Source organism: Struthio camelus, chromosome 6 (genome assembly GCF_040807025.1).
Source record: "Struthio camelus isolate bStrCam1 chromosome 6, bStrCam1.hap1, whole genome shotgun sequence".
NCBI lineage: Eukaryota > Metazoa > Chordata > Aves > Struthioniformes > Struthionidae > Struthio > Struthio camelus.
The window spans coordinates 22972261-22998244 of record NC_090947.1 but is presented as its reverse complement, the minus strand read 5'-3'; the positions used below and the strand labels follow the sequence as shown (position 1 = coordinate 22998244).

Genomic DNA, 25984 nt, shown 5'->3' with positions numbered 1-25984 from the left:
ACCCGGCGGGCCGCGGGCGCGGCGGCGGGCCGGGCCTCGGCGGGGGGAGCCGGCCGCAGCGGGTGTGGGCTGCGCGCTCGCTCGCTCGCTCGCTCGCTGTGGCGCGTGCGGTAAATCGCGGCCGTTGGAGGCGGAGGGAGGTGCGGGGCGGCGGGGCGTCCTGCTCGGCCCTTCCCGAGAGGCGCGGCGGGACGGGGCGCCCCGGCCCGGGCGGGAGCTGCCGGTGTCTGCGCCCGGCGGGCCCGGGCCTCGCCCCGGGCGCGGGCGGCCGCGGCCGGGCAGCCTCAGGCGCGTCGGCTCCGGGTGAGGGCGGGAGGGGGCACTCACGCCGTTGCCTGGCTTGGTTCGCGCCTGGCAGGGCGTAGGCGTGAGAGGGACCGGCAGTAGGCGGTGGCCCTGGCCCTGTAACGACGCGTCTCTTTGTGCGGAGCAGCTCGAGGTTTCTGGCGAGCCAGAAATGAGCCAGGAAACGAGCCCGGAAACCGAGCGCTTCTGCGGAGCCAGGCATGTGCCCCGCCGCCGCCGGGAGGGCGCCGGAGGCCCGCAACGTCTGCCGCCTCCTCAGCAGGAGGGCTCACGGATTTTATACCAAAGATGCTGGTGTTGCCCACAGAAAAAACATGGCACTCCTCAGAAAGATAATATGTCAGGTAATAGCGGCTCATGTTCTCCAGCGCTGACTGTACCGTCAGTCCGGGCACGCAGACCTGCCGCCCGGCGGTGCGGGCGCTGCCTGAAGGGAGTCTTGGGAGCAAAAAGCGAGAATTCTGCTGAAGAGCGTTAGAAGTGGTTAAATTTATTTTATGAAACTCAGGCCCACAAATGTAGAGTACTACACAGGAGAAACACCAGAAGCATTTATAGGTGTAACACTCAAGTTAGAAATAGTCATAAATTTATGAGATTTTACATCACTTTACTTCTTCCCCTAAGCTGGCTTAATATTTAATATTAAATCCGTATTTCTGGGGGGGAGCATCCACGTTAAACTTGGGTGAAGTTCAGTGCACTTCTCACAACAAACATAACTAGCATCTTAAGATAAACATATCCCTAACACGACAGTGAAATTTATATTAATTATAAATTGAAACTAAAGCAACTATAACCTTAAGTGAACTGTATTTTGCATCTAAAGGATTACTGCTCCCAAGCAGTAATCGATAGAAGCACAGTGAAAGTGAAGATGCAGAAGTGAGTTGAAGGTAGCAATTGCATTATATCTGGAAACACATTTATTACAAGTCAGCTAAAGTGTGAGGTCCACTTACACAACTAGATCTGCATGCATGCACAGGCTTACTGAAGTAAAACTCCATCTGATTCTGACTTGCACAAACACTTTTTGCCTAGGGTTGGAACCTTTGTTGTTGGTACAGAGGTTTTGATTTCTCTAATGAACACAAGTAACTTTGTCTGTGTGAGTGGTTTATCCCATTAACGTTTCAGGACCTTCTTGCAAATAACTGTGTAAGCACCCTATTTTAGCTTTCACACAAAACACCCACAGCAGAATGGGGCCAGGTGTTCAGTAAAGTCACTAAGTTATGCCCACATTTACATGAAGGGGAATTTTATCCTTAATTTTAAAAGTTGCCATTAAAGTTCAGTTGCCAACTTTAATTTTATTGCAGGTAAGTTAATGGCAAGATGCTCTTTTATTTTGGTTTTTAAAAAATCCTTTTCGTATTCAACAGCGTAAGTTCAAGTAAAATAAGCTATTAAGTTGTAAGAGCCAAGTGAAATATTTTCTAGAAGCATGGTTTGTTACAAAGCCATCACTGTTACAGTAACTATCTGTTTCAGGAAAGTACTAAATTCAAGAAAGTTTGGACAACTCATTCTGCATCTCCCATTGCCTATGAAAGAGGAAGAATTTACTTTGACAATTACCAGTGCTGTATTAGCAGGTAATAAACTTTAAAGTTACCTTGGCTTATAGTTTAACACTGAGATTCTGATTTAGACATGTAGCTAGCTTGACTCGTCCAAATAGCCCCTATGAAGTGAGCTGAATTTACTTATGTGCACCAGAAAATAACCAGATGCATAATTCTATATTAAATCACACTCATATGCTTTTGTTCTTTAATGTGAAAACTGTTTTGTGACAACAGAAGTTCCAGAGTGTTTTTTTTTGGTGAAGAAAAGCCTAATCTTATTCGTGCTGCATAATATCAGCTTTCAGAACGCTTTAATAGGGTTTTCAGATGATCAGCATTTTAGAATTTTGCACTAAAAGGCAGATCAAACAGTGGTTCCCTTCTTTGTGGTCCGGTAACTAGCCATGTACTAAAGAACGTGTCACAAAATCGGCCTATGCAGCAAGCTTGGTACAATGTCTATGAATCCTTCATTAAAGAAGTAAATTATTGTTCACTTAAAGGTAGAGTGTGCTGAGTACTTGCAGATCTTTGTTAATGTGTCTCATTTGCAGGTCAGTTCTCTGATCTCTTGTATTCTCTTGCTCCACAAACAGCTGCAGAGGCATAGGCTGGGGGGCAGCACAGGGCAGGGTAATGGATGGGAAGTCCTGCTCAAACCAGCTCACTTCCTGGCCTCTGGTGAGGCAAGAAGCGGGAACTGAGAGAACTGTGTTGCCGAATGAAGTTGTGGTCAGAACTGCATTGGGACAATATAATACAAAATGCAAAAGACAAAATACTCCCATCAGTGTAAACCACTGAGAGATAAATTAAGTTAATTTAGATTTATGCAAGTGTTATCAAGAAGGATCAAGCCCAAAAGAAATGCTACAAAGCCAATAGTTTCTTATCACTTACAGCAAAGCTCTAAATCTATGTAACTAACGCTTACCCATGCTTCATTCCTGTGCTGTCTGAATGGTTTCTAGTACTGGATTAACTTGTATAATATCTTATAAGTTTATCTTTGTCTCATTTTCTCCCTCAGGGGGAGAAAATGCACACCATGCACACTATGAAGCTCTTATTCTGCTAGTAATTTTTTTAAAAATACCTGTAAATGATACTATATTTTTATATTATGAAAAGCAACGTTGGAAGAACTTGAGGGGAAGGTTCCAGAATGATCCTGAAGTTCTGGAATATTATTATTTTTTTAGATACATATCACTAAAGTAAGACTATTACTCTGAAGTGTTTTATTAAAAAAAAACATAGAAAAGTTTAGCTTTTAAATATTACTTTATATTAACGATTATTTATTATGCCATATTTTGAGAGCTATTTTGGGTGATACTTAAAAAAAAAAAAAAACTAGAAATGAGCTGTTCAGAGTTGTGATAGGCCTGAAGAGAATACCAGATTTATAAAAATGTATGAAATGACTTGTTGACAGAAAGTAGTTTATTATAAAGTATACTAATGATTAGCAATCATTTTCCTCCAGTATTGCACAAGAGCCAAGAATACTTTACCAAAAGCCAAAGTCTCCTAAATCAGAAAAAATAGAAGATGCTTTACTATTGGAATGCCCACTGGTAAGATTACTTTTTACTAGAGAATTGTTCTGCAAATGCAAATTAATATATTTCAGTAAAATAAATTTAGAATAGAGCATTATCTCCCTGGGAATTATTTTTTCAACAATTTAGTGGACTTTAGGTCATTTAGGGTTTGCAATATGTGCTTATTTATTTTGATTGACTACTTAGAGGTATACTCACCTGCTGGTAAGTTTCACCTCTCTCTTAACAGCATATTTGAACGCTTTTTCATGATGTTTTGTGGAAGATTTTTTAAACTGTGCCTTATGCTCGTGCAGTGCAATTCTAATTCCTTACAATGTAAATTCTATTTTGTTCTTTTATTTATTTTTGAATTAGCAAGAGCTGTAGATGAACGTTTTAGTTTTTACCAGACCTGTTGATATAGAAAAAGCAGATAAACTTTTATGAAGACCCACTGAAGCACCTCTATGCAAAAGCTGTTCCGCTGCTTCTAGCTAACAGATTACAGGAGAAGAAAGGAGGGAAATTATATATTCATAGGCAGCCATGGCTACAACACTGTCACTACAGTTTTTAGGTAGAGACTTCCTCTGCCTTTTCTCAAGCAAAGGTGAATTTTAGGAAAAGTTTGACAGAATCAATTCACCCATTTTCAGCTAAGTGGGGTAGAGAAAATAAGGCAAATTATTTTCTCGTTCATGGGATGTTTGTTTGTTTGTTTTAATTCACCTAGTGAAATTCTAAACTGTAGTATTTTGCACTTGATAATGCCCTGCTGGATTGTAGTCTGGAATATCTGAAGAAAGAGAAATAAAAAAAGCAAACAGGAAATCTACAGTATTTCTGTGTTGTTCTGCATAGTGCCTATGATGCAGTAATATTGTGCAATTTCAGTATTACTTCAGTATGACTCAGAATAGGAGTCTAATCCGCCTTCTTGAGGAGTTTTCCTCACATGCACTATCAGCAGAGCCTAGGAATATTAGTCCCAGTGTTTATGTGCCTAAAAATAAGCAATAGGAATATCATCCTCTGCAACTGTTCTAGAATTCAGTCAATATCATTCCAGAACAAACTGCCCAGGCAGGGCAGTTACTGTTCAGTGATTTATTCTGAGATACTTAAAAAGACAATCTTCTCATGAAGACTGATAAGCAGTTATACTGCTAATTATTCATGCAAAGGAAGGAAATTTTAAAAGGTAACCGCCTTGCAAAAAGTGTGATGACAGATGTTTTATGTGGTAGTCAGCTGATTATTTAGCATGGACATGAACTTAGAGATCCTGATGTGATTAGCAGGCTACTTTCCTCTTTTAGTTTTTGAGAAATTTGTATTCACTTTTGTTTTCTCGTTATTGTGTCAAAATGTTATGTATGGTCCTGGTACAAACTTTTTTCTGATAAACTTTTGTTATGTAGGGGGAGATGCTACCAAGTCCATCAGACTATAAATCTTCCCTGGTAGTCTTGACAGCTCAAAACTGGCTTCTACGTCTCTCTGCTGATAGCGGAGTAATATTGGAAAAAATATACCTTGCTGGTTCCTGTTGCAAATTCAGGTATTAAATACTGACTGGGCTTTATATAACTAACAATGATTAGTATCCTGCTATAGGATACTGGAGAAGGGAAATCATGTTTATTGGAATATATTAAGCTATTAAATTTCTGTGTATTCAGAAAGTTTTATGTTTTTGATAATATATTGCTTTGGAAGGGCAACATCTATATTGTCTGGCCAACGGACTAGAAAAATAAGTTTTTATTGGTTGAAATTTGCTTCAAGTACAGGGCAGGGTGAAACCCCAAACTCCTCAGCAAGCTTCACCCTTTTTCCCAGATTCTTCAGAGTAACCGGTGACGGAATACTATGGAAATACGTTACCTTCAGAACGCTCCCTCCAGATTAGAGGAAGCTTAGTTTTTGGAGCAATTAAAGAAAGCTCTTAACGCCTTAGGTACCCAGTCAGTACATATACTATGGCTGACTGCAGGTCTGTCAGCCTAGCACCTTCCCAGAGTACTGTTGCTGCACACTGTTTTCTTTAGAAAAATTTCAGCAGCTTAAGTACTAGGGTCTCATATTTGCCATGAAGTTCCAGTAACCGTCTGGAAAGCCACAAAAACTAGGCTACTCTTGGCTTTCCTCTGACAGTTTTACAACCTTTAATATTGCAGTAATAACAAACCAGGAGAGGACCTTTTAGAGCTGCAAAGCAAACTTCATAAAACATAAGAAAAATATTGTTAACAGCTTAGAAGTAAGCAGTTTTTTACTTAGGAGCAGTCTTCTCCATAGAGTATCCATTTTGCTCTTTAAAAGCAGAGCAGTTACTGCTTCTGGTAAACTGCATAGGTTTTTTTCAGTTCTCTGAAGAAATGACTTCTTAGGCTGAAGGATAAAAAAAAAAAAACGCACTAATTTATGAAAGCAAGGAGAAAAATTACAACAGCTAATATATTCAGAAGTTTTCTCGCAATCGTGTAGGGAATAAGACATTCCTGGTATGTAGTACCATTACTGTTGCATAATTGCAAACACTAAACATCTCAGGCACTTCTCCCAAATCAGACACTGAATAGAGTTTGCCTGGACACTGGGATCTGCCTATTTATAACAGATTATATTTTATGGGAAATACTGTGTTACTAGATCATTTTACAATGACTAAGATTTGGGCTTCCCTCCTATCACAAATAGGTATCTGAGTTGGGATACTCCTCAAGAGATAATGGTTATAAAGTCAGCTCAGAATAAGCTCCCTGCAGCAGCACGGCAGGTAGGTTTGTTGAAAAAGACTGTCGCTGTTAAATAATTACAAAATTAATCAAAAAATTTACAGGTATGGAGATACTATGCTTTGTTATTATGCTAGAAGATGAAGATAGTCTACCGTTAATAAATGCCTGAAGTATAATAACTGTATTCAGTGTTGTTCCTTCCCAGGCAGGCATCCAACAGTCTGTATTGTTCTATCTTGCTGTATTCCAAGTTTTACCTCTTTCATTTATTGGAATGCTAGAAATAAACAAAAAGGTAAGTTAATTCCTCTGTTAATCATGGTCTTCACTGTAGTTGTATGATAGGTATAGCTCAGGCAAGTGTCCCAGAATTGCAGAGGTCATTCATACAACTTCAAAAAGGCATAGCGTCCTGAAATGTTAATGCGCAGTATGTTATTTTTGAGTCTGATGGGGGGGGGGAGGGGGGGGAAGATTCTTAATTCAGATAGCCAAAACAGAAATTATATATGCGTTCTCTTATTGGGTTGCTCCTTGACAAGCAGAAGGACTTTAACTAGCCTTTACTTATAGGAATCATAAGAATTAGGGAACCATAAAGTTTGCAGACTTTTTTTTTTTTTTCCCTCCTAAAGAAAGGAAGAAAGATATGCTTCTGTATCTACTCCTAGTAATTGTCTATGAATTCTCTATATACTGACAAACAATTGGTATGGAAAAGCAAAATAAAAGGTAAATATGCATCTTGCTTTATCAATCGAGGGGAAGCCTGACCTCTCTAAGGTTGGTTTGTGACCTGTAAATAAGAGTATGTGCATTAGGAGACCTCAAGCCAGATGGCTTGAAATGAGGCTACCAGACGTAAGTATTGGACTTGGGCTACATTAGTTCTTAGGAATACTTTTGTTTTTCCCATAGTTATTATGAAGCTCTGATTTGTGTTAGCTCTGTGGTTAGGGTTGGAGTTCAGAATTGGAAAATGAAAACATACAGAGTCTTCATTTTGGCTTGATAAGGCTGTCAGACCAAGGATTGGGAAGCAATCAGGTAAGGACTCAAGGTTACGTTTAAGTTTTGGTCCTACACAGGTCTATTCTGTCATGGGGGTGTAGGGCATATGTTTAGAACTGGATGAGTTCAGCCGCTGAGCTTACAAATTTCTTGAGAAGAGGCTTAACGTATGGGTTATACCAGCTAGATCTTCAATAGACATTTATATTTTGGGCCCACAATTACTGTACTGTGAACAAGGTTATAGTTGGGGCTTACACTTGAAAATGTCTTGCTGAAACAGGACTGCTAGTTTAAGAAAAAACCTGGCCACAGCTAAGGTCTCAAGTGTACGTTTACATTTTTGTCCTTAACCATTACTGGGATGTAACTGTTGATGTTCGAGTTAGGATTAGGTTTACCATTCAGGATTGCAGAATGCACTTGTGCAACAGTTTTGTTGAGAAGATGTACAGTAAATACTAAACTGGGACTATCTCAAGGATAGTGTTGGAGATTAGAAGCTTTGGAGTTTGGAAGATAGCAGCACCTAAGCCAACAAATGTATTGAGAAAGAGTCACAAGACTAAATGAAAGGTTAGGGTTTCAGGAGTATATTTTTTATCTTTCAAGACCAAACTGATCACAAGATTGTTGATAGTGTTAGGATTTAGGAGTATTTCAGCTTTTTGTTTGTTTTGTATCCTTTAACCCTGTTTTAATTACGTTTCTGCATAATAATCCTGATTAAGAAATGAAAACTGTGCTCTTCCAAACATCTTTATAGAAAGAACTCTACCATCTTCATGTGTTATTCATTAAATATTAAGATTTCTTTGTTGGTTTTTTCAGTGGAGATGTGCTAGGCACTAGTGAAAATGAATACTGCATAATCATTAAAAGGATTCAGCTTCTCATGCTTGTGTCTAATTTGGATTCAGCAGAGGATCCTCTATTCTGACAGCTGGATAATGTAATTTTATTACAGCTGTGCACAGTCATAGAGCCATGATTAGACTAGTATTTTCCCCTGGTGATGAAGAAAGAACAGAAGATGTGAAATCAGTATTTTTAGATTGAACTGTTAGCTTTGCTATTGACTTCCTGTGGGATGCTGGGTAATATCATCTATTCATGTATTGTAATAACTGAGTAACATGATTTGGAGACATACTGAGAATTAATTAGAGAATGAATGTGCTTACAGGGTATGATTAATCTAACCTTAGGTGTTACTGCAGTGCAAAGAATTACAGAAACTCAGCAGAACATAGATGAGCTATAAAAACCTTCCTCCACTAAAACACTGGTCGTCAGTTTTGGTCATAGTCAAAAAAATGAAAGCGATTGCAAAATTAAGAAAGTAATCTCAGTATTTTGCATTACCTCTCAATTATTTCTTCCACAGTAGAATATTTTTCTTTTCCTTTCTCCAGATATTTGGTAATAGTGTGACAGATGTTGCTGTTTCTAATGGAATCCTGATTGTAATGTATAGCATGGGTCTGGTCAGGCTGTATAATTTCCAGGCCATCTCTGAACAGGTAATGAAACATGAAATTTTTCATACAGTCTACACTATTTTGGGGTTGTTGATATTCATATAATTCCACGTAGGTACATGGGGAATGTGTCAAAGGATAGAATTCTTGCCTAAATATACTTACAGTCCGAAGATGGAAAAGGATGCATTATCAGAAGGTTCTACCTACACCAGTCACAGGTGGCAAAACATAAGAGGAACAGGGTTGGAGGGGCACTTAAATACCTGGACAGAGTACCCATGTAAATACCAAAGCAGGATGTGCTGGTCGTCACTCACCTAGTCTATAGTTACAGGAGAAAGTGTTAAGGTTAGAAACTGAAGGGCTTGGAAGATTCTTTGAATTGAAACAGAATTGCAGTGAGACTATTGAGTTTATATTCTTCCAATAAAAAGCTGGTATTAATCAAAAAAATAAGACTTCAAGCAGAAAACAATGAGATAAAGAATGCAGTAACAATGGAGCAGTAAAACTAAACAGTAACTAAATGTGCTTCAATAAAACTAAATTGTTCTGCATCATTGTAGTTCATGGAACAGCCGTTTGATTTGGGATATGAATTCAACTGGAATGGTCAAGTGGGAATTGTAGGAGAGTATCCGTTTGGTCTTCCGTGTAACATTAAAATAACAGGTATTTATGATCTTTGTGTTATCCTGGCTGGTAGCTTATACAGTTTATCTCTGACTATTTCACAGCAAGAAGGAGCGTTAAAATTATTGTACTCTTAATTACATTGTTCTGTGACTCTACTTCTGGTTTTGCATTATTATAAATGTGCTTTGCTCTACTTCTCATAACAATTAATTAAATGGGACTTGCCTAGAAAATTGGAACGGAAACTAAGCTATTTGAAAAACTTTGTAAGCAATGCACGAAGCAGAATCCCCTTGCTTGTTCCTGAGACGCAGTTGCTCTGGGAGGAGAGGACTAGGACAGCTGTTATGGAATACCCAGAAACACTATGCAGTACGTAAGCACAAGACACGAGAAGGACAGTTTTATCTAATCTAACCTGCAGAAGGAATTCAAGGAGACAGAATGTAATTTACCCGAGTTGCATTTTGATCATTCTAGTTGTTGGAAATATGCCAGGTTCAGTAAATTTAATTCTTGAAAAGAGATGATCCCTGAAAAGAATTCTTATGCTTCAAATCAACTTGTGAATGTTCTCCTTTATGTAATGACTTTAATTTTTCTGAAACCAAACACTCATTTTGTTGGTGCATTTGAGATTTAGAATTTGGTGCTAAGAATATTAATGACTGACGAAAGACTGAGACTCTCTGTAAAACTTTTTTCCTTTAAAAATACATTCTTGCAAGTTCACACTTGCATGCTTTGATAAATGGTAGGTTTCACCAATATCAAATATGCATGCATTTTTTTTTTTATTTTAATCCTTGGATGTTTCTGTATTAAATGTTTTTTTTACAAGCGAAATGTCCACGTAAAAAAAATGATTTTGATCTTTGTGCTCAGAGGGTCAGATAATAGCAGACAAACTAAAGCAGATCTGCATTGAGCTGAGGGTACACAAAACATAAAATACAGACTTAGACAGTTAAGACTTTCAGTTATTGTGCAATGCTTTATCGAAACAAAGTGAGAGGCTGCTATGATCAGTGTCTCAGGTTCTGCAAGGGGAAATTTCTGTTCCTTTTCCTCTCTGTCTCAGTCTGCTAAACCACAATTTAGTGTTAGGGGCCTTGAGGAAAAAATGTTGTGGCAGCTTTAAAAGGTGACCAATACCAGATATTTTGTCATGTCTTCTGGATCATTGTAGTTTTTTAGACTTGAGATTTAAAATCAAAGTATTGGAAAAATTGTTTTTGATCTTGAATCATATTCAAGAATTTGTAGTTAGGAAATTTTGAACTTAGTGACAAACATTTTCCTTAGCTGCTGTTTGCTGATAGTTGCATTCCTGTGGTTTTTGAGCTGTTTTCTTTTAAGAATGAGATGGCTGACTGAATGTTCAATGTAATGTAATGCTTCAGTGAGGGAGATTTTAACAGTTGCAGAGTTTAAGCTTGCACTTACTGTAGTTTAACTGTTTGTAATTTTTCTGCTCGTTTAGTCCTAGCCTCTCTACAGAAATTGTCAGAAAGGGTGCCGGTTATTATGGTACTGTTTTTATGGTGTGATAGGTAACCAAGAGGAAATGTATAGAGATCAAAACATGTAGGTTCCCAAGCAGCGGTTGACTGGTAGGGAATTTCAGGTATTGCTGACTTTGATTTTGATCACAGTTGAAAGAATGAAAAAGGTACCTATAAATCTTCATTATGTCACTTTCAGAAAGGTCAGTAACTTAAAACTGTCGTTTGAATTATTATTGAAAGATTCAGTGGTTTCATAAAAAATGAGGAGGAAAATTATTTTGCTCATTTTTTCCACATTTAGAACAAATACAAGTTAGTACTGCCAGGAGCAACTTGGCTTTATGTTTAGATGAGACTGGGGAGTTTTAAGGAAGTGAACAGAGAGGCTCAATTGCAGACTGAAAATTGGCATTGCTAGGGACTTAGGAACAACGATAGTATTAAATGGCTTGTTGAGCAACAGGAGCAAGTGACACATAACGGGAAAGAGGGAATTTTGGCAGCAGAGCTATGGCTATCACAGTGGTTTAGGTGGCTATGATCTTGCAAATCTTTGTCAGATTAGTATAAAAAGAAAGGCATATCTTTTGATTAGCCTGTACTGTGTTATGATTGATGTACCACTGAAATGGATTTAAAATCTATCATTTATAAATATGCTCTAAATATGCTCTAGGTGACCCTGCTGGAGCAGGGAGGTTGGACTAGATGATCTCCAGAGGTCCCTTCCAACCTAAACGATTCTGTGATTCTGTGATTTAGTCCATCCACCAGAATTTTGGAGGGTCCTTACTACATATTCTTTATTTAGAAAGAAAAAGTCCACAGGCTGAAACGTTAACAAAATTGCCTGACTCATTTTTCATTTTCTGACCAATTTTAACAACTGAGATCCTTTGGTAACGCTTCCATCCTCAGGGTTCTTCAAATTTTAGGCAGATACTTTGGTATTCATCAACCGTACTTTGTTACATCTTGCATAGTCTTTCATTTCCTATGTGTGTGTTAGTCCAGAAGAGAACTAGAAGACAGACACATTTCAGGTCAGAAAAGACTTTCCCATAGCCAAACTGATTCCTTTCACTCTAACTGGCTAAAATCTTAGAAATAAGAATGAAGGTAAAAGAGAGAAGCCACCATGTAAACATAAGTTCTGATGTCATGTGGCATCTTAACACCATCAGCTAGGATCTAGTTAATTATATAGAATAAGCAGGACAAGAACAAGTCAAAACTGGATGAGACCTTCAGGAAAGTTCAGGATACTTCAGAGTGATACAGGCTGTTCCATAAGTAATATTCAGTCAACCTAGGAAAAGTATTACGGTAAGTTTAATCTTTAGAAGACATAAAATTAAAGTCACACTTAACTCTAGCAATTACAGACACAAAAGACCAGATGAGAACCTTGTCCTCCGTACAGTACTTCAGCTTGGGTATTTATATTCTGCCTGTTTAAATGTCGCTTGTAATTGCAGATTTTCTCCACGTTTTGTCTTTCCTTTTTTCCTAGCACTTCTCTGCACTGTTAGAAAGAGCTGATTTTCAGTCTAAAATTGACTCAGTTATAGCAGCTGTAGAAATTATTTTTATTTAGCTAGTTGGTAAAAGTTGTAAAGCTCTGTGGAGTTGATTTTGTTCAAAGACGCATCTCTCTTAGTACACAGAAGATTTGTAGGAATGGCACATTACCTCCGTATTTCCCATTTGAACTGAAAGGAGAACTAGATTCCTTTTGCCATTCATTACAAAAATTCCTTAATTTTCATTTATTTTTATGAACTTCACTATAGATGTCATTGATTATGGTCCATGAGGTTTGTTAAATTAGACAAAAAGGGAAGGAGTACTCAGATTCAGACATCTTTCTGCATTTAATTCTGTTAATTTCTTTGAATATATTTTCTATACATGTGTGAATTCGCATGTGAGTAATGACATGTAATCTTTTTCACTTGCAGCCAAGCCAGCTTTTGAAGAGATTGCCACTGTTAGCCTGTTTCCAGCTATTTATCGCTTCTTTTCCCAAGAGCATAATGATCCTTTAGATATGTTGTTTGATCTGCTCATGTGAATGTCCCTTCTCCTGTTTCATTCAAATGAGCTGGATTAGTTTTAATCGTGTTTACTAAGTCTTTGCTTAGACAGCTCATTTGCAATGTTATAAGTCAAAGACCTCAGAAGAGAAGTTCAGCATGAAGATCTGAGAAGGCAGTAACCTTCCTCAGGGAAGTGTAAACATACCCATGGATGCTAGGTGAGCGTGGTATAGCTGGTGCTAGAAAAATGATTGCTACCTATGTGTTTCGATCAGTCTTCAAAAGTTCTGAAGAATTAGTTGTTATATTGGAATTGAGAATTGTAAGGATCAATGAAATGATGAATGTTCTGCTACTAATGCTCTTAACATTACCCAATATTTGCAGATACCCCACCTTTGCTCTTTGAAGTATCTTCTCTGGAGAATGCATTTCAAATTGGAGGTTACCCTTGGCATTATATCATCACACCTAACAAGAAAAAACATAAAGGAGTCTTCCATATTTGTTCTCTGAAAGACAAGGCTTTGGTAATATATTCAGTTAGCCGCTTCTCTGAAATGAATTTGTATCTTGTTTGTCCTCATCTCTCCTTCTGAATAGTGCTTGAAGTATCAGTGTCCTCCTTTTCCAGTGTGGGGCTCTCATAGGGATCATACTGCAGTGTTGTATCTGCTTTCCAGTGGAGACGTGTGAAATATTTTCTTCTGAGTTAGTATTACTTCTGTTACTTCATTCCAGTATAGTCATAGCATTGCTACATAGCACAGTACTCTCAAAAGTAAAGGTTTAAGCAGATTCTTACACGTGATTCCTTGCATGGTAACATCTTAATACACTTCTGACTGGTCAGTCTACCAAATGACATGACTGAGGAAACATTTCAAGTTTAAAGAAACTGCAGAGTAAGTTTCCTTAATGGGTGTGGTTTTTCCTTGATTTGGCTCTTCTTTCCTGAAAGATTTTACTACTCACTTTAATCCAATATCCTTATTTTTTTAAATTATTATTCATCATATATTATTCTGTGTCAGCTTTTCATTTCAGCTTTTATTTTGGGTCATCATTTGACCTGAAGACACTTCTGTAATGAAGGTGGCTCCTAGGCCTTGTCAGTTCAGGATTCTTCACTACAAACTTGCAATTTGTGAATGTCCTCATCTCTTATTAGCCTAATCAAATCAGTGATTTCCCTCCTATCTCTTTTATCTTAAAACAGATTTTTCACAACCATAGCTGGAGTTTGATTCCAAGGGACGTGTGCAATCCTTTCTCACCTAACTTTTTCTGTGCATTTGAAAATTTGAATGATCGGGGTCAGATTAATTCAACCAAAAAAATTAATTGCCAAAATCCCAAGGTTTTGACCACTTAGCAGCTGAAATCACAAACTATCACAGGCTTGCACATTGCGCAAATACTTACACAAAAGAGGCTGAGCCTGAGGTTTGAAGCACAAGTAAAAATTTGTAAAAATGTTTTTCTTGTGGCTTGACACAACTCAAATTGCTAGAATTGTTGAAGTGTTTGCAGAGCATAAGCTGAATCTTCATTGTGCCATCATTTTAGGAGAGGTAAGAGGAGAGGTGTAATCGTGGTATAAAGTCATTGTTTATTATGTAATAAAAAACGTTGAAACTTTGTTCCATGGAATATCCTTGAGAATTGGAATTATCCAAGCCTTTGTTTTTCTCATTATTGTTCCACTGCCATCCTCTCTGGTCAAGTTTGTCAGTAATCTTTAAAACGCTTCAGATAAGGTGGAGAAGGGTTGAGCACTTCCTCTTTAATTTACATCTGTGAGACTTTCAGAATATTAATATTCTAAGCTTTCCCTTCCTTCTTCAGGCAAAAAATGGCATACAGGACATGAAATGCTGTTCACTGGAACCTGATTGGATATATTTCCATCCAGATATGTCAGGTAGAATAATCCACGTTGGACCAAATTTGATAAAGTATGAGCTTTTTTTTTTTTTTTTTTTCAAATCTTATTTTGGTTAGAGAGAAAGTTGGATCACTTGTAATTAGCATTTTTATTTTAAAATATTACATAAGAGTTAGGGATAACTAACAAAGGTCATGGTAGTACTGCCATTGTTGATGTGTGCTGAGTCAGGGAAATGTCTTTAAGAAAAAATTGTATACAGTTTCATATAGAATCTGTTCTTCTGTCACACAATTCTATGAACTTGCACAGCTGGTAAATAATTATGTACATGCCCAAGCATAGATTTATAGAAGAGTGAGCTGGACAATGGATGATACAAAAGTCAGAGCAAGTTCCAACTTACTGTCCCACAAGTGCATGCAAATGCATGTGTGTGAGAAAGTAAGTTATTAACTGTGCAAGTTTTATATTGATTAGCCTAATGGAAGAATTTTAGAGAAGTAAAAAGGCTGAGCTACCAGAAAGACTGAAGTGTCTAAATTTGGAGTTCCTATGAGATAGGGTTGTGTAAATGGACCATTACTGTGAGTCAGCTGGTAGGTAACTCAAGATTGTTAACTCATAATTCAGAAGATGATCACAAGACTGACCCCTCTAACGTGAGAGCAGGGTATTTTCTGCAACAGTCACTGTGATCTCCAGTGTATTTGTGTAAAAATGGCCCTGTCTCTCCACTTGTAAATTATAATAGCATATTTCATTGACTACTTTTAGCAATGGAGAGTAATTACAATTATGGAAGAACAGGCTATATCTGTTACATCTGTTGCATCACTCAGCTTGCTACATTCCATTTGCAGAGTTTTTACTACTTGTAATGATGATTTGTGGAATTAGAGTTTAAATTTGAAACTCCTTGTTCAGGCTGGAACATTTTTACAGGGCTGTCTGTTGTAAGAAAAACATATTGAATAATGCTTTTTTAATAAAGAGTGGCATCTAGGCAATGATTTTTACTTCTGAAAATCTCATGTGCAAAAGCTTCATTGAAAATATATGTCTTATTGCTTATATACTTTTTTTTTTTTTTTAAGAATTCCAGCTTTCTTTATCAAAAGTTCATTCAAACCCACTTTTGAAAACTTGCCTTTTCTAAAAGTCTGGACTTTGAACTAGTGTTGTAAATTTTCTTATTCTTTCACAGATTTAGTCTGGTGAATTGTGAAGTCATGTTGCGTAATATTAATCATTAATTTTTCCTATGGTCCTAGACAGCCATTACTTCTCAGTGACATACTCAACTGTCCACTACCAATTTATTATGTTTCAGGCTCTGTATCATCTGTGTTTTAGCACTAAAATATAGCTTGTAGAATAAACAGAAAATTACCACCAAGAGGGAGCTGGGTAAGAATTCAGACCAGTTTTTTTTTTTTTTCCCTCCCATTAGCAACAGAAAGAAGCAAAATTACCTGGCTTTTGTCTTTCTGTGTTCAGACAACATAGAAGGAAACCAAGCACACTTGTCTGGTCTTGGCTTTTATGTTGCTTTTCTTGTTGCTTTGAAGACATCTTTGACAGTACAAAATGAAGAAAAATTATGGCTTGAATTGAATTCTTCATTTAAATGTACAGCCTGCCAGTGACAAACAAATGTGTTGTTAGTTCTACACATGAAATACATCTGGCTTTTTCCCCTTAGTAATGACAATGTAGAATATCTGAATATGCGTGTGCCATGGGTCATCAGTAGAATGGGAAACCTTAATTCCATAAAGACAGAAGATCTTACAGTTTGAGGTCCCAAGCTGAGATTTGTAAGATATGTCACGGAGAAGTGGGGATGGAAAGAGGACTGTAGTTTTCTGTTAACGACAACTACTGTTACATAACCACAGCTGTGACAGCCATCTTATTCCATCTGTATTTTTTAAATACTATTTTCAAACAATAGAGATACTGACATCAGTTAAATGCTCAACTTCAGCTGCTAATTTTGTAGCAGAAGAACTTTACGCAACAAAGCCTAAGAGGTTTTTTTTTATTTCTTTCCTGCAGTGGATAAAGGTTAAATATATTTTAATTCTTCTCCTACCTTTTTTTTCCCCATTTTGTTATACTTGAAAATAATTCATTCTAAGACTAAAGTTTGGCATATGTATTCAAAAGCCTATTTTTTAAAAACTAGTATGGCTTACATATATTTGACGTCAGTGAGTGTGTAGGGGCTGCGAATTATGCTTGTCTGACATTGGATACATGACACCAAAGAGTAACTCTCTTCCAAAGGACTACTTTGTCCAAAGCCTAAGTTGTAATATATTTTTTTTATCAAAGACTTTTCAGTTGGGCCAGAGCTCAATAAAGGAAGAATATATCTGGAAGACACCCAAACCAAAGTTTCCTGTAAGAAATCAAATCTAAATTCCAACACTGTAAAGGTGAATGTGGAGCAGTTATTTACTGTCTTTCACAAGGCAATAGTTTGGAAGCAAGGAATGAAATTTTCAGTCAGCAAATTTAAAAACAAAGAGACCTTTCTCATGCAACACATCGTAAGTTGTGAATTCATTGTTCAGAAGATGGCTTAGAGGCAAAAATGGTAAATAAGTTTAAAAATGGTTTGAGCAAGTATCAATGGATGTAAAAGTTTGGAGAACAGATCTTCTGGTGGATGGCTACTAAACAAGGTGTCTAGATGTAATCTCTGGCTTAAGAGATCATTAAACCACAGACTGTAAGAAACTGGAAATAGGGGCAGTTTGTTCAGCATATGTATCATTCTATACTCTTTCACTAAACATCTGTACAAAACTCTGTCAGAAACAGGTTTTTGGACCCAGTATTATGTTCTTATGTTCCACTGATACGTTCTTACTGAAAATTTTGCATATTATGCAGTATCAGTACGTATCCATCATTGAATAATGAAACTTGGGAAAGATAGTTCCTGGACAGAACTGCATAAATTAAGCAGTTTGAAGATCTGCAGGCCAAAGCTCTGTCATCAGTCCCTGGAGACTGGAAAATTTCTGCGTTTGGCAGAACTGGGATTTCTGGTAGGAACACCTGCAGATTTCTCCATGGTTAATGTAGATACTGACAGGCAACACTAGATCTTTTTGATAGGAAAAATATTCTAGGCCTGCTGTGCTAAAATGTCATAGATAAATGTAAATTACGAAAACAATTTATTTCAATCTGCTTATTTCTGATATTTTAATATATTTAATTTTTTAAATCAAATATAGAAATATTGTAGCAGGTGGATTGGAATACATGACTCATTTTGTATCTTGTTTCTCTCGCAGAGTCTTGAAGATAAAGGAGGTTGAAAATAATATAACTCAAATGGAAATTGCAGAAGATTTTATGATTGTGGCCAACAGAGAAAACAGTGTGAGTGTATAACAGAAATTTCTAATATCCAAGATCGCAATGTATGATTTTTGAGCAGTACCCAGGGGGTTTGTTTACATGAGTAATCACTGTGTTTTATAGACCTAATCCAAAGGTTATTGAAAGACATTCATTGTCTTCATTGGACTTTCATCAAGTGGATATGAAAGAATTTTTGAAAATGAACTACGTTTTCCGGTTAGCTTTCTGAAGCCTTCTGTCTTAGTAAATTACTAATTTATTCTTTTATTAAATCATGGTGTACAGTATAAGAGGGTGTTCACTGATGTTTTCAAAATACACTCAGAAGATGGTGACAGACTTCCTTCAACAGAAGGTGCCACCAAGAGATAATTGTGTGCATCTCTGGTACTTTGAAGTCATTAAATTGATCATACAAATGGCTGAAATGTTTCAAGTCTTTCATAACTTAGGGGTAAGTGTTTGTACGACAACAAAGACGGCACATCATTGCTGCTGAAAGTATGATTCTTCTGACCATGCACACTTGTCACTCCCCTGTGACAGGATTGGCACTCATCTAATCCTTGGTGAGCCAATTTAGTGCACTAATGTAGAAGAATAATCCAGCAAAAAACGTGAGTACTAAGCTGCTGTCTTGGTGAGCTGAATTAGAGCTGAAACAGACCAGAACTGAATCATCCGTGGGTCAAAAGAGTGCAGAAGGGTAGGATCAAGTGGCAAGGGGATGATCTGAACTTTTTGGTAGAAATGAGCTGTTAAATCACCTCATTTGTGTCATGAAATCTTTTCTGATAGAAAATCTCACAAATGATTAAATGACAGAAAAGGTCAAACAGAAGACTTGCAAAGAAAAATTTTTTGACTGTGTCTAGAACTGTTGCTTTGTTTCAGCATACAAAGTCATATTTCACACAAAAGCAACTGCTTTATAGTTCGAGTACTAGCTCAGTGATACTAATTTTGAAACCACCTTAGAAGAAAAGTTTGTGTATTAAAAATCTATACTAACTTAGGAATAAAACTCCCATTGAGCTTAGAAAGAATAAGCTTTGTCACCTAATGACTTATGTCGTGTTTTTGTTATGATTTGTTTAGGAAAAAATAATTTTCTACTGGAAAAATTGCTAAGAAATACAAGTTCTAATTGGGTCTGTGCTGTAGTTTTTCCTTGTGACCTTTCTTAAGACACTGATACCCCAGTTTTGAATGTCTGCAGTGTTAGTGATGCCCCGTGAAAATAACTGTGGTTGTTTAAGATACTACTTTCCCCATCTTCTGAAAGAGTTTAAGAAGCAAACTGGTGATGTCACAGCTGTCTTAATTCCCATTCCAGCATACTGGCTTCAGCCACTTTTGTTTTTCTAAAAATTAGAGTAGCTGAGAAGCTAGCACCTTTAACACCTCTATAGGGCTGAGAATCTCTGAGTAAAAGTAGAGTAGACAGTGGTAATATCTCACGTAAAGCCACCAAGTTCATGGGCCCTCATAAGGAGGAGATGGCAGCAAGAGAGCCATGCATAGCCGTGCATGAGTAAAACAAGATCAGGGAGATTAAAACAAGGTCAGAAGGCAAAAGACATGACATTTTCATGAAACAGATGCACTGTCAAATAGGTATGAACAATCTGTAATACTCTGTGGTCTAGAGTCACTCTTTTCTTTTTCTCCAAAGGTGAACAGCTCTGTTACTGTAACAGCTTCTGGTCGAGTGGTGAAAAAACGTTTTAACTTGCTGGATGATGACCCAGAGCAAGAGGTAACTGTTATGTAGTGAGTAAAAGTGGATCATGAATTATTTAAGAAGTTTAGCTAGCCAGAAGTCATTCTTGCTTCAGGTGCAATGGCTGAAACCATTAGCTATGTTAATCTTTGAATTCTTTATCCTGCTTCTTTGGTTGTCTTTGTTGTCTTAACTTCTACTACTTCCTTTCTTTCTCCTTACTCTCCTCTTTTCTCCTTGGCTGGCATTTGCAGTTGGGATAGTGTCTTTCTTGTAAGAACTGAGCTTCTGCCCCGTGAAATCAGTGACAGCTCCATACAACTTCAGTGGCACAGAATTTAAATGTTAGTGTGACAGACTCTTACTCCTCACTCCATTCAAACATCTCATTTAAACATTTCTTCCAAAGCATTTCATGAACTATTGAAATCAACATTTTTTTCTCTGCTTGATCTAGTGTTTGAAATAGTGTCTCTAAACTGTTTTCTCTCTCAATTACTCTGATTAGATTACAGGAGAGGGTAATTAACATTTTTCCTTGAAATAACTGTTTCTTGAGAGTGAAAACATATAAGCACTACAGATATAATTTGTCAGTTTCTAGCAGTCATTTATATTCTTGTTTCTGTGGAAATATATTTAACTATGGTAAAAATACAGTGAAGTCCAATGTAATCCTTAAGGTCTGTAGTTCACGTCTATTTGCTCTTTTTCAACATAATAAAAATTACAGACTATGTCTGCAGACTTTATTTGTGATCCTATTAGATTTTTCTTCCATAATGGAAAAAATGAGTTGCTTGAATTTAAAGGGGAGAAAACCAATATACTGTTTAGTCAGCAGAATGAGTATGTTACAAGGTTCATGACAATGAGATGCAGGCAATTAAGGCAGTTGTTATTCATTTTTTGGTCTCAACTCTTCTCTCTCATGTACTCTGAGTGCTCTGCACAGTTCTGAACAGTCCATATTACTCTGGAACTGCTGTTTGTATATTTGTTTAGAGAGCCAGAGAGAGAGAGAGAGAGAGAGAGAGAGAGAAAGACAGCTCTGACTAGAGGATATAGGTGTATGAGTTATCCTAATATGCCCATCCTCACAAAACTATTTGGTAATAGTTTTAAACCATATTCTAACATGTTTGCTTCACCAGAGAGCATGGAGTTTAAATGATACATTTCTTCTGTCAGTTTCAAAATACTTCCAATGTGATTTTTCTTCTATTTCCTGTATCTTATATATAAAATACCTCTATTTGCACATTAGTACTGCTCAGAACATCATTTTCTTCTCTTCCTATCTTAAGGAATTTTGCTGAAATACATTGAACAGTTTGTGTTTGAAAAGATACCTACTGCGTATATCAGGTTGGCAAAGTTTATGATGCCAAAAGACTTGAGAACTATATTTTCTTTCCATTTTCTAATTCTTCTTTCACTTGAAAGAAAAAGAGCTATACAGTTTAGGGAGAGGGGATAATACAGTTGTGTTTGATATCTACAGTTGAGGTTTTGTTTTTCCTAAGACATTTAAAATTGTGGACTATGAAGATGAACTGGATTTGTTATCCATTGTGGCAGTTACTCAAATAGGAGCTGATGGAAGAGCTCACCTCGATTTTCACTGCAATGAAAATGGGATTCTACTTAAGAGTATTCCACTACTGGAGTCCTGGGATGTGGTGAGTAGAATTTGTGTACTTTATTTATGCTAATGTATTGCCATATCTATCTACATCTCGCTTCACATTCATTTCTTGTCCAAATTTGAAGCAGATGTATAAATTGTGTTGCCAAGTGTTATGGATAAGATTTGTACAATATAGTAAACATGACTTAAATTTCTAAGTAGTCCATTTATCTGAAAATCTCCATGATTTGAAATCAAAATGTTCTTTGATCTTTAGTATTTCTGATAAATATATGAATACTCACCCTCTGGCTAGTTACTTCAGCTTAACTTTAAAACTGGTAACTGCTCATGCATAGAATTAAGCATGGCCCTCTCTGCATGTATGTTTGGAGAGATGAGATGGGGTGTTCCATATAGTCCAACTTTAGGTATCTCGCTACGATCATCTGAATTGTTCCCTTTGGCACCTCTTTTATCAATGATTGTACAGGCAACTTAGGATCTTAACTTAACTCAGATGCTCTGAATTGCACTTAAATTAGATTCCTAAAATAGACAAGTGTGAAACCTCTGAAATTCAAAATTATGTCCTTTATGTGGAACACCAGCCGTCTACCTAAAATTGCAGTCTGATCAGGGAGGTAACCAATGTTACAATTTTTTTCCCCAAGGAAAGTTTTATGGGTATGGTACTCTTAACAAGTTGTGGAAATGGAGACTCCACTCAGAATTATTTTTCTCCTTTCAGACTTACAGTCATGAAGTTTACTTCGACAGAGACATTGTATTACATATAGAACAGAAGCCTAACAGGAGGTTTAGCTGTTATGTTTACCAAATGGTCTGCAGTACTCCAAAAGAAGAGGAATGTTCAAGTCAGGAAAAAACAGAAAGAGTTTCTTGTAAAAAAGGAGGAAGAATTTTTGAATATACTTAAGACATAAACAGCACTCAGGGAGACTTCAACGTGGATGTTATTTAAGGACCTCATATATGAATTAGTCAACTCCTGTCTTTCAGCCAGTGGTTTGATCTTAGCATTTTATGCTACTACAAGAGGTTTTATTTCTTTTTTCTAACATTGTATACTTATCTATAGTCCATAATTGCCTTTTCATGTATTCACCAGTTCATCATTACTGCTGTGAGTATAGCATTTATCGGCCCTGTTCAGCAACTGGACTGAACTACTGGATAGCAAGAAGAAAGATGTGGACCTGTTGATAACTTACCTGTTGTTTTGTGTCTTAAGTAATTTTACACATGCAACTTCAGTGCAGACTGTTAATTAAACAAAGTAAGTAAAACTGTATACATAAAATTTATGGTAAAATATGAAAATGGTAGAATTACCATTAAACCACCTAGACAAAAATGGAATGGATTTTTTTATGTGTGACGCACAAAACCACTCAGGTTTTTTGGTTGTGTTTGTTTCATTTTTAAGAGAAGTATTAATAATTTATGTGTATTTACTGCCTTTTTGGTTATATATTTTGTAAAACAAGCAGTTCTCTGATTCTTCTCATGTCATTTCAGGAATTGTTCAATTTGAGCCAAAGCTACCAGACACTCAGCCCCATCACTGAGTGCAGCCTGTATAATGCACAGGAGTCTCATGTGGTATATTCAGATTCTGCAGAATGCAAGCCTTCATTTAAAAAAAAACACAGGGTCTGGACCTCATGGTCCCAAAGAATATTTTGAAATGCAAGCCACAAGTGGCCTTAGTTGAGTAGCTCTTGGAGGGAGGACCAATGCCCGCCCTCCCTCCCTTTCTCCCTCCCTTTCTCTGTCCCCTTCCTCGTTCCCTCCCCCCCATCTCCCCTCTTTTCTCTCTCGTGCGCGTGTGCGCTTGCTCGCTTGCTCTCTCTCGCGCGCGCTCTCTCTCTCTCTCTCTCTCTCTCTCTCTCTCTCTCTCTCTCTCTCTCTCTCTCACACACACACACACACACACACGCACACACACACACACACACTTCTGTTCATCTCACAAACATGGTAATTCTAAACCTAAATACCTACCTTTTCACTGTAAGCTTTACTAATAGATTGATCATTCTAGAGGATGGAACTGTGAAAGGCTCTAGAAAAAATTACATATAAATATGTATTACAGGTTTTTATAAGAAGTGTAATGTAAAAGAACTTAAAAAGTGAAATCAAAGAGTAAAAAGAAAGAGCAGCAACAACACTCACACCCTAATTTCAGGAAATTTTCTACTAGTGAGCAGTACAGAGCACCAGCCTTGCTGAGTGCATTTCCAGTATCTGCTACTTTGTAAGTAATTGGGAGATAGGAGGATAAAAACTAATGTGAATCAATAGGATATAATACTTGCGCAGAAATTTCTATTCTGAGCGCGCATTGGTTAGTTATTTGTAGCTAGCTTCCTTTCACTAAGAAGCTGTCACCTCTGTCAATGATGACAAATCTAAACTACTTTACTGTGAAAAAGAAAAAATTACAGCCTAACTGAATAGTAAGGTTGCAAAGGGGAAGACTGCTTTTCTTGGACAGTCAGAAGACTGACAATAAAGAAAAGTAGAAGTGCATCAGTACTTAAAACAGAGAAAAGAATTCCCTCTCCTTTTTTTTTCCCTGCCTATTTGTTGGCATAGCACGGGTCTCTGCTTCTATATCCTCTATTCTCCTCTGTCCTTTCCCTGTCCTCTTTCAAACAACTTATGTCCAGAAGCTGAGTGCTTTACGGAAAAATGCTACAGTTGATTTTCATAATACTCCTTATCTCTTCTCTCCATTATTTTTGATATATACAGGTTATTTTATATAGCTATTAACACAGCAATTTAAAGTCAGATATCAGAATCTTCATAAGAGCCATTAAATGAAAATAGGCCAATGAGACTAAAAGGATACTTTGTAAGGAAAAGTCCAATTTCCATGATGATCATGGATCTTCCATTTTTGGCCAGAGTAGCAAGAGGGAAATAGACATACTGAGGCTACTGAATAGTTGTTTGTTTGTTTTTTTTTTCAAAAAGGTACAATAACCATTTTGCTACTCTTCAGAAGTACTGTCCAATCCTGAAAAACGTCTCAGAAGTGGTAACACCAAAAGCAAACACATTTGGATAAAGCTGGGAATTTTATGGGTCTTTGCAGTTAATGGTGTCTATAAAAAGCCCCTCCACACACTGGATGTTTTTGACATATTTACTTTTTTATATTGATATTTTGTGCTGATTTATCTTTGAGTGATTAAAGCAGTTCTTCCCCAAGCAAGAAATTGAACTCTCCAATTGTAAAAACTTCATTAGAACATTATTTGTTATATAGCATACGTATAGTTTATGAAGATCAGCTGATGCTTTCATGAGTTTGCTTCACTATTGCAGTGATTGTTATTTTTGAGCCATTGCAGACTTGTGATAGCGTACACTAAATCAACAATTGTACATTAGTATCCCTTGGCTGAAAAACGCAGCAGCTTACAGTGACCAGAAGGCAACCCAGCCTTTGAAGAAGATGAAGATTCTTTCTGGAAGAAAATATACTGCTCTAAATTCAAAGTGTGTTGCTAAACTACAGATAATGGCAGCTGTTCCATCCTGGAAGGTCACACACAGACATTTTCATTCAGAAATAGGAGAGATGTGATTCTGTTTAATTCAAAACACCTTGAAAGCTATTTAAGAATAATGAATCCAGAATGACTAGCCCTGAATACCTCTCTAGATATACTCATAAGCCTACTTAAAAAAAAAAAAAAAAAAAAAGGTAAAAAGGTTGGGACACGCTAGCGAATCAGCATCAGTAAATGTTTATGGGTTGTGCTTTTCAAGCTGTGAACAACTGTGTTGACTTCTGTACCTATGTAGAGCCCCATAAAATTTCAAAAATATATTTTTATTTAAAAGGGAGGAAAATCCTGACCACAGCTTGTAGTATTTATATTTCAAAAAATAACCTTATACTTTAACCAAACACAAATTTCTGCATGCTTGGATGCAGGCCACCTGAGTCAACAACTTTTATTTCAAGTTAAATTTTGAAATGCAAAACTCAACCACCAGAAAAAGGTAGTAGTTTACTTTGCCAGGAGATTTCATCTGTAAGGCACCTAAGCAATTTATGATTGCTGATGCTGGCAGAGCTGTACTAATGTGCAATATCCAATTGATATGAAATCTGAATAAATGCATTAAATCTGACCTAGGTTGATGTCCATATGTGATGATTCCAGGGCACTTATCTTTCTCTTTTTCATAATGTAAATTAGATACTTGGAAATCTCTTACACAATCTGAATAACTCAGTATGCTAAAGAGTATTCATAAAATAGAGAAATTCTGAGAATGCTCATATGGTCCCCATTAAGGAGGAAAACAAATATTCTTGTGCACATGACCAGCATAATCATCTCTATAAGCATCAAAGTGTGACATTGACACAAGGAAAGAAAAACAAAATCACTTTGAAAAAATGTGAGATTAACTTATTCAAACGTATTTTACTTCCAATTTATGAATTTGGAAA

The 25984-nt window shown here is 37.0% G+C and overlaps 1 protein-coding gene and 1 long non-coding RNA gene across 5 annotated transcripts in view; one reads left to right on the top strand and one right to left on the bottom strand.

Annotated features, from left to right (window-relative positions):
- The first annotated feature begins 8 nt into the window (after positions 1 to 8).
- On the top strand, positions 9 to 24506 carry DCAF17 (DDB1 and CUL4 associated factor 17). Of its 3 annotated transcripts, XM_068948601.1 has the most exons (15): positions 9 to 110; positions 434 to 650; positions 1807 to 1910; positions 3373 to 3463; positions 4855 to 4994; positions 6137 to 6215; positions 6383 to 6472; positions 8604 to 8711; positions 9239 to 9344; positions 13243 to 13385; positions 14704 to 14813; positions 18058 to 18145; positions 19803 to 19886; positions 21377 to 21532; positions 22232 to 24506. In XM_068948601.1, the coding sequence occupies exons 2-15, from the start codon at positions 507 to 509 to the stop codon at positions 22418 to 22420; spliced, it is 1632 nt and encodes a 543-aa protein (XP_068804702.1). In that variant the 5' UTR covers positions 9 to 110; positions 434 to 506; the 3' UTR covers positions 22421 to 24506. The 3 variants fall into 3 exon arrangements, with proteins under 3 accessions (XP_068804702.1, XP_068804703.1, XP_009680023.1); XM_068948602.1 differs by lacking the exon at positions 6383 to 6472; XM_009681728.2 differs by lacking the exon at positions 9 to 110 and having other exon boundaries at positions 305 to 650.
- The window catches only part of LOC138067645 (uncharacterized), a 68253-nt gene continuing 47260 nt past the window's right edge, over positions 4992 to 25984 (bottom strand). The window contains exons 5-7 of one of the 2 annotated variants that reach the window (XR_011141917.1): positions 16219 to 16382; positions 6330 to 6454; positions 4992 to 5827 (exon numbers count right to left, since the gene is read on the bottom strand). This is a non-coding gene — a long non-coding RNA (uncharacterized lncRNA). Of the gene's footprint in view, positions 5828 to 6329; positions 6455 to 16218; positions 16383 to 23508; positions 23578 to 25984 lie in introns of those variants that run through there. The other variant, XR_011141916.1, reaches the window with a different exon arrangement.